The 9,456-nt window shown below is 35.8% G+C and overlaps 1 protein-coding gene across 1 annotated transcript; it reads right to left on the bottom strand.

The window, feature by feature from the left end:
• Positions 1-3,709: 3,709 nt before the first annotated feature.
• LOC124631132 (glyoxalase domain-containing protein 4) lies at positions 3,710-9,456 on the bottom strand. Its single transcript, XM_047165328.1, has 5 exons — positions 9,158-9,456; positions 8,031-8,080; positions 6,879-7,144; positions 5,826-5,981; positions 3,710-4,560 (listed from the first exon to the last, which is right to left on the bottom strand). Exons 1-5 carry the CDS (start codon positions 9,245-9,247, stop codon positions 4,268-4,270), a joined length of 855 nt encoding a protein of 284 aa, XP_047021284.1. The 5' UTR covers positions 9,248-9,456; the 3' UTR covers positions 3,710-4,267.

Below are 9,456 nucleotides of genomic sequence, written 5' to 3'. Positions count from 1 at the left end.
CTGCATAAATAGTAATTACCTCCAAAAAATTGCCATTAATTTTTCCTATAATCAAACCCGCACCGTGTAGCATTGCAAACTACTACGTGCCCTTGTCTTTCTCGACAGGTATTCAGTTTTGAACACATTATATTTTCTTATCATCATCATTATATATTATTTAAAAACATCCTGAAATCTAATTATGACATAACTTTACATATTGAAGTTCCTGTTCCTTAACCTTTTTGATGGCGCATTAAATAACAATAAGCACTGGCTTGCTTATATTGGGCCTACGACCTTTCATGTACCTACGCTACAATATCTTCGGACTTTCAAACAACATTGTTTCATGACAATCTCTCTGTAGCGCTTTCAGACTTCTGGGCCTTAGCACGAGATGTTGTGAGATATAAATGCCCTGTTGTAGTTGTCGCATAAGGTCTAGACACCATCAAAGCGGAGCGGTGCGCAGATATTTTTAAACGAGATCTTTGAATAACGAAATTCTATTGTTTTTATGTTACTTCTCCGCTCTGCTCTACTAGTTCGTGTAATCTGGACCTAACTGCTATGCACGGGGTGTCGGTAAAGCAAGCCGGAGTCTGAAGTTGGTGGAAAAATCAAGGATCCTAAGGGTCCTTACCCTTTGGATTTAGGATAGTTTTAAGCCTGTTGAACTACAATGAAAGTGATAGTTCTTTTCTACTTCTTTATTTAAAGATGCAAGATGAATTTTACATCCAAGGGTTCCCTATCCAAAGGTTCCACCTTTAAAAAACCTTTAAAAAAAGGTTCCCTTATCCAAAGGTGGAACCTTTGGATAAGGGAACCTTTGGATAAGGGAACCTTTGGATGAAGATAGGGTCGTTCATCGGCATCAATTTTCTTTAGTCTTTCAGTTCAGTTCAGTTTCCATTAAAAAATAGATCCCACCTCTGATTTTAGATATTAGTGTTTGGCGAATAACAGCTGCAATAATGGAGATGTATCCCCATTTACATTATTTAAATAATATAACACTATTTCAAGTCTTCTTCTTCCAAATGTGCACATACCCAAAATTTCTAATGATTAGTCAATTGCTAAGTTTCCTATCCGTAGCCTAAGTTACTTCTAAGAATAGACACTGGAATAGGTCACCAAATGTCGAACTATGCCGTTTCGTAAGAATTCCAGATCTAAGAATAATGTTGAAGGAAAGTTTTCTCAAGCAACAGAGGCGCGAAAATGATGCGTTACCAGAATTCAGTTTGAATCTCAGAAAAAGTAACTGAAATAAGCAGTTATCATAATTGTTGTGATAGTGGATAGAGTTAATAGGTGGGGTATTTATTATTGCTTTATAATAGATTGCTAATGCCGTTGTACCAAGTGTTACTTACTTCCACTTATTTTTCTACCTGCCTATAAAAATTAGATAAAGTGAGCTTAACATAGTAACTACCCTAAACATATATTTAAAAAAAAAATCATGAGGTGGCTTTCAGCAAAACCAAAACCATAAGTCAGAAAACTTCAGAAGTGAAACAGGAAAATCTACATATTTAAAGGGAAAAAATGTGACTAACTGGCATCAAATATTTATTTTGAGTACTTTACGATTGTTATCGGAATGCAGATAGGCAAGACTTCCCGATTTCTCTGGTGTAGGCGAAGCCCAGTTACATTGGGCCGGGGCGTCACGCAATCTCGCCGTTTCGCAACTCGACGAGCTATTTGATCGATACGGTCAAGTCATTTGGCGTGCTAACCGCTCACCGCGATTCACTTCTCGATTTATATCCAGCCGTTTATTGTTAAGTAGTCGGCAACACGCTAATCTACTCTCGGGCTTGGTACAGCTACATTATTGTTATAGATGTGTGACTGATTGATGACTTGAATATATTTAATAGCACGTAAATAAGTATTTTACAGATCTGATCCAATGTAAAATATATCATTAATAAAAATTAAACGTTTTTGATATTGGTAGCTTATAAGGAAACTTATAAAGAACCCGCAGTGTGTAGTTTGCGGCTTTACACTGACAATCTTGGTACCAGACAACTACAACTTGCTCTGCAATAGCGACATAGAATTGAAATTGTGTCCGAGATAGTAACCTCTGACAACCCTATCAGAAGGGATATTTGATTGTAACAAATCATATCAAAATATTTTCAATCGATAATTTGACGACTAGCTTTAGTAAACTATAGTTGCTTTCGTTGATATCAATATTAAAATATTTAATTATCATTTTGATCAGCCTATATTTCCAAATATAAAGCCCGCTTCCAGTCATGATGCAGTCAATCCTGCATTTATACATACGTAACATTATCTAATTTCTATGATAGTCTGAAAAGGAATCATGAATTCGACTACCTGATGAGCCAGAATTGTTTAGCATACCCACAATTTAAGTTCATATTTTTTTCTTTTTCAATCTTTACATGTTGTTTCATAAAAGAATAATTTGTAATAAATAATGGGTGCTAATTAAACAGGCTTTTTTTAAAAATCATTATTCGCCCCTAAAAATGTATGTTGCCTTCTAAATTACTAAGTCAGCCACAATTAACGAGCATCTAAATAATACTATCTTAGCCACTCGTTATCTTCTAAGTAAACCACTCTAAATACAACTCAGCATGATGGTTATTTTATCGGCCGGCCAGCCTCAGCCGCGTCGGCGAGCGTTAAAACTACCTGCGCCTCAGCTCGCAGGCCGCCTCGCCCCTCCGCGCCTACGCGGTTTTGAATTGCACTCTAGGGGTAGGGCAGACAAGACTACGTGGAGTCAGTTTTGCAGTGATTCATTTTCGTCACTAACTTCAATTTTTAATACAATGATTTTTTTAATTGAAGGTTATAAATGGCAATATACTAAAAACGAGGCCGAGTTAGTAAATTAGATGACAATGTATAAATAAGAAGGACAAGTTACAATATTTGATGATCTTTACTTGAAGCTTTCTATAGAATATTTAGTTGGCGTCGTAAAAAAGACGAATTAGTTTATTACAGGCTATGTCATTTCCCCGTTGCTTAGTTATAAAATTAGAAGTTTAATCATATGTCCAATAAATAATTTTGTGGCTACACTTATAATTTCCCATAAATAATCATTATTGTAATAAGTTTTTCGAAATAGGTATCGTAAACTTTTCATATAGAAATGTTAACTTCACTTTTCGTCACATTGAGAACTCAGGCTAAAGTACAGTCAGGTAAAAATGTGGTCTACCACCCTTCAAGTACGTAAGATACATTTGAAGATCATGTAATAACAAGGCAGATTTTCTCTTACGCTAAGAAAAAAAAAACAAGTTAATCTTGAATTTATCCCGTATTTGAATAAAAGACAATGTTGAAGTTTGATGCTTGGCATTTAGACAGATAAGTATCCCGATACGGCATTGAGGCAGTGAGTAGATATGAGTCGTTAAGCGGTCGGAATTCTACATCATGTAAGCAGTATAAAATGTCTTGCCATCCCGGCCTTGTGGGAATGTACCTATTTAACGGTTAATTTATTTTTGTTACTTATATGTATAATTCTTCAGTAATATATATCTCCCACAACATCGAGCAAATAACGTATCGAAAGAGTAGTTAGTACCTATGGGTCGTACAAAGAGGCTCTTATTATGAAATATTCATAACAACATCTAATAAAAAATATGGTTAATATCACATATTATATGAGGTCATGTCATCAACAAATCATAAGAACTAGTTGTGATTTAATTTATATATTCTTATATATTTATGTAACATTAAAACTGTACTTAAGCTCAACAATAGATAATAAACATACACAAATTAAATAAACATATCACTTTACAACAATGTTGAACAGAATTCAAAATAATACTTAGTACGTACTTAGTGCCACTTCGAAATCACATGGAATGCTACTCTACTCTCAAAGGGTATTTTAAGAAACACCTATCACAACAATGAAGTGGCAATTTGTAACATACCGCTCACTGAATAATAAACTGTAAAACAAATACATAAAGCTTATTATTTAATATCATAAATGCTTCAGACAAACGGTGATAGTAGCCTTACATTGTATGAAGCAAGATAATTTGTACAATAACATCATATCTATTAGCTTTGCTATATACGCAAAACAATGAGCATGAGTGTGTGCATACATAGTATACATAAAGAGCTAATAAAACAGTATTATTGTGACGCTATGCGCGAAATAACTTAAGTACTAGAAAATTATATATGTAAAAAAGTATTATACCCTTGCCCGATAGCTGAGAAATAAAGCTTAGATTTACGCTCGCGATTTGTCCGACTTAATGAACTTGTCGAGGTCGGCGTCGCTAGCGGGGTCGACTTGCGACAGCTGTCGGAAGCTCTCGTCGTCCACGAAGCAGATCTCGTGACCATCGGGGTCGGCTAGAATGATGACCCTGACGGTGGCCTTGCCTGGCGTGTCCAGAGAGATGAGTGGGGTCAGGATGGTCCCCTTGGCCGCTTGGATCTTCTGGTCAATGATCGGCTGCTCATCGAAGGGACACGAGAACGCGATGCGACCGTACGCCTTCGCGCGGTTTACGGGCTGACCTGAAAATTCAAACGATTTATTATTATTTTTTCTTTCGAAAGTAATTTGTTTTGGCTTTTAAGAAATGAAAGAGTTTATATTAAAATAGTTTCCACAGTTGTACATAATTACCTACACAGTTTCATCAAAACCGATCAGAAAATATAAATACATACATCAAATATCATACATCTTAATTTTCACTTGCATATCAGCGTGAAGTGGTATTGTGTTCACTAAGATAGCCAAAGCCCGGTTTTTCGAAATTCAGAAATCATGTGATATTTTTATTTATGCACATTATTGATAAATATATCAATGGGGACAGGTTGCGTCAAGAAAGATACGCATAAGTATTACCAAAAAGTGAGAGAATTAAAATAAAACTCGGCCAAGACCAAAGTACCAAGAGTAGATTGCCTCGCGGCATTCCAGTTATAGTTTAACCATAGAGCATAACCAGTTTAGGAGTGCATTTTTTAATGCAATCAGCTTAACTTAGCAGTATTTTCAATCTATGTTACTTGAACGACGGAAACATGTGATACAAACAGTCAACGCAGACGATATCCTCGTTCGCTAATACTTGAAAGTGAATTTCCTTCCATGTGTGATATTTTATCACAGTATGTTTCAAGTGTCTGTACTAAATTACACGTCGCTTTCTAATCTTTTCCTTTGTCAGTAGCGTTAGGTAAGGCCGGAGTCACACGCCTGCCACGCACCGAGATAGTGATCGTAGGTAACAACAGTGCATCATCTCAAATAGATTTAGAACTATCTACTTTCCGTTTTCCACAAGTAGTATAACTTATATGTCTGATAAAACGTACGAAGATAATGTCACTCTCCCAAATAAACGCATGGAAAAATATTTTATAGTGACAACGCATCATTACCATGTCATTTATTGTGCATACGCATCATTACCATGCTATTAATTTATTATAGGGTACTTAGGCGACTAATAGAAAATATTAGTGTAACCAGCCGTTTAAGGAAAGGTCAGTTCTAACTTCTACGGTCTTCTGACTAACCACAATTTTCCGATGATACAGGCCTAGTATTGAAAGGTTTTGCCATGAATACTAAATATTCCTACTACACTCATCCAGTTTTGAAGATGCTTTGTCATCATAAGTTGCTATTGTTTCTAGAAAATTTATCATTGCACACATTTGCACAACTCTAGGAAGTGGGGTATACTAAATCATTCGCTTAGGCATAAAATAAATATAAAATAGGAAGCTTTTGTTCCACTTGTGGGACTAATGTAGGTACTTACCAATATCGACTAACTCCAATTTCGCCTGGTTGTCGCCGAAGCCCAGAGTAACAGTCTTGGTCGTCTTTTCGAACACTTTGAGACTGAGCAAACCATTCCAGTAGTCTATCGACTTCTCCAAGTTTGAGCTGGCGAGGGACACCTTTACGACTGGATCTGAGAACATTAAAAGGTAATGAGCATTACTTGTGAGATTATCACCTATTGTAGGTTTAAGTGGATAATTGTATAATGATAACTGGAAGGTTAGCAGGACCCAATTAACTGTATATTATATTTGCATAATATTTTGATGTTGACCGAACATAAAATTGGTTTGGAAGACTTATTTAAATTCATGTCATGCATCTGACTTCAACTGGCATTTCAATCTATTTCTAGACACGGTACTTAGTCTCGGTAAGTCCGATGATGCAATTTCTTATCGTACATACCTACTGTTTTTATATTTAGTTATCCATACCTATGAAAATTAAACCATTTTACTTTCCTCTACAAATCAAGTATTTTTTCCTTAGCATAACTTGAAGGAAAAGTTAAAAGCATGTTTTGACCAAAACGAATGAATCATGAAATTAACATTGAACGTATGAATCGTTGCGTAAAAAATTATCCTCAAAGTATGGATCAGGCAGTCGTCACATGATTTGCATTTGACACACAGTTACTTGCGACACATAGTTTATCTATCAAACAATCATATCAACAGATATAAAACATCTCAGACACCGATGTCTATATTGATAAATGTTATCTTATCATTTCAGAATAATTATTATCATTGATGATTTTCTGTGTATGGTAAACAAGTTGAAACATGTAGCTCATGCCCATAGATCCATGGGTTTACAAATATAAAATCTTCAATGATTATATATTTTTTTTTAGTTTGGAATCTGTTTGAGCTACAATACTGTAAATAAAATAAGTTTACATGTGAACTTTACAACACTCCTGAATTTACTGTTTTGTACCAAGACGTACCTGCTAGTATCTAGAAGTTTTAACTACAATGTCTTCTGAATTGTAATTTTCTTTTCATATAAAACTTACCTTTATCAACAGGCTGTGGCTTGTCAACAACGAAGAACTTGTAACCGCCCGGAGCTTCAAGATATTTGAGTCCATTCTGTTCCTTAATGGGCCAGTTGTTAGCCGCAGCCCTCTTGAGACTCTCACTGGACTGGACTGTGAGACCGATGAAGTCATTGCCTGTTTCGTAGTGTGTGATGCCATAGTTGTATGTAAGCTCCACTACGAAGTGTGTGTCTTCAGGTCCATAGCCAACCATTGTTTTGCTCCACCGGTTTGCGTAAGGTCTAAAAAGCAAATTGTACAGTGTCACACACATAGTTGGGATGGTATATGAAATACTACGACTGCCGAGTAACTAAGATACGTTTGGTTCGTACGTTGGTCTTCTCTATTTTCCTGTACGGGGTGGAGACTTGGTGTCTCAGGAAAAAGGACCGCAAAAAGATTCATGCCTTTGAAATGTGGTGCTGGAGAAAGCTGCTACGCATTCCTTGGACAGCTATGAGGACCAATGTCTCCATCCTCGAAGAGCTGAAGATTGCCAAGCGTCTGCTGACTACGTGCCAGGAAAGGATCCGGAGTTTCTTTGGGCACATAATGCGATCTCCATTGCATAGCCTGGAGAGACTCATCATTCTCGGACAAATGGAGGGGAAGCGCGCTAGAGGAAGAGCACCAGCTAGATGGGTGGACCACCTCAAAGAGGTGACGGGAGGCCAGATACAGGGAGCGGTACATATGGCGCTGAACCGGACCGAGTGGAGAAGATTGACATACAGTCACGATCCTCAGCATTGAGGGAAGACCAGAAGAGATGAAATACAAAAGAGACCCTACATATGTTATAATAATAAAATTAAGGATCATAGATCCAAATATGTTTGAACTCATATTGCTCGCTTTCTTTTACCTGTCCTGGTCCCAAGTATAATCATCGGCAAGGTTATTGAGCCCTTACCTTCACCTGCACAGAAGTGATTTATTGGTTTATTGCCATTAGTGTACAGTGCGCACAGTGATCCCCACTCTTCCGCTTAGAGCTTATTATCCGTGCCGATAACTATAATAGGGGTTCTGCCGCTTGCTTTCCAGAAATTTTAATGTATGATACAGCAGTTTATAAAGGTTAATTGAATATTTTACCACCCTCAGTATTAAAGGAGTACTTACCCATTGCAGGCAGCTTCACATCCCTCACTGAATTCTTCATGTCTCAGGACCTGCAGAAAAGGTGATTGTACAGTCAAGAATCAACTTCAACTTTAAATTGAACTAGAAAACTGGAAATACAATCTTCACATTCATCATAATTAGTTAGGACTTATGTATGTATGCATTTGACCATTAAAAAAATTTAGAAAAACTATCATCATCCTCCAAGCCTTTTTCCCAACTATGTTGGAGTCGGCTTCCAGTCTGACCGGATGTAGATGAGTACCAGTGCTTTACAAGAATCGACTGCCCTGCCTGACCAAAATTTAGAAAAACTATACTTAATTTAACAAACTTCAAAAACAAGGCATTCAAACATGAATAATTAACCAATATCATAATTCATTTATTAACTAAATTACAAAGGGTTCCTTTAATTTTTTAATGCTTTGACGGACAGTTACTTGAAGAATACCATTAATAATTTTAATTGACATATTGTAGGTGTGCTGATGAAACTTTAATTAAGTAATAAGTTAAACATTATAATGTATTAATAGAAGATCAAATAGGTAGATCAAATCAAATCTTACAACTGGTTTAGTTTGCTTTGTTTTAAGTTGTATATATATATATAAGTTTATTTTATTTTATTTTCAATTAATGTAAATATATTGTGAATAACTGACTTATATCTTGTAATATTTGGTTTGGTTTGCTTTGATTGGATTTATATTATTTTTGTTTCATAATGCAAATTGCAAATGCGATGATATCTTTATATATGTTTTAAGAAAAACACAGCACCAAAGTATGTACTTAAAAATAGTGTACTTAACTAAATTAGTAATTAGTTGTAACATTTTTTTCTTTTTTCAGAGTATAAGTATATCTCATTAGTCTGAAAGGTATTATTGGAAATACCAAATGGGTCTTAAATTACCGCTAGAGGCTAACTATGACATAGTAGGCAAGTAATTAGGTATCTATAGTCTCGCGAATGACCTTGGTCAAGCCTCAGGTGCTGTGTTAACTATAATTTATTAATTAACAATCAAAACTTCAGTATTGTTATGTGATTCCGAATAGTCAAGCAAGAATAGCTAAATTGTAGCTGAGTTTTAGAGATATTTTAAAAAGCTTACCTTCATTCCTAAGATTTCTCTGTAGAATTTCGCCGTCAGTGTCCTGTCGGCGACTTTGAACACAAAATGTAAAGCACGGCCAGAAATCATCTTGAGTTTCTTAGATATTATTGAGATTACTTAATAAAATGTATGTCTCTAAGTGAGGTGGTGTAATAGATTAAAGTCTACGACAGGCCTGTATTTTATTTTTAATTTAAATTAAAAATGGAACCACGAAACACCTAACAACTATGATCGCACAGTAAATAATAATCTCCACTGCAGTCGGACTTGTCTGTCGCGTTTAACTAAACTTG

Source organism: Helicoverpa zea, chromosome 6 (genome assembly GCF_022581195.2).
Source record: "Helicoverpa zea isolate HzStark_Cry1AcR chromosome 6, ilHelZeax1.1, whole genome shotgun sequence".
NCBI lineage: Eukaryota > Metazoa > Arthropoda > Insecta > Lepidoptera > Noctuidae > Helicoverpa > Helicoverpa zea.
The sequence above is the reverse complement of the archived record's forward strand: the minus strand, read 5'-3'. Positions and strand labels throughout refer to the sequence as shown.

Excerpts from the sequence above, each read along its gene's own strand:
- LOC124631132 (XM_047165328.1), bottom strand. The coding sequence starts at position 9,247 with ATGATTTCTGGCCGTGCTTTACATTTTGTGTTCAAAGTCGCCGACAGG. Across the intron at positions 7,145-8,030 it reads TGTGAAGCTGCCTGCAATGG|ACCTTACGCAAACCGGTGGA; the intron begins GTAAGTACTCCT and ends TTTGCTTTTTAG. Across the intron at positions 5,982-6,878 it reads GCCACAGCCTGTTGATAAAG|ATCCAGTCGTAAAGGTGTCC; the intron begins GTAAGTTTTATA and ends TAATGTTCTCAG.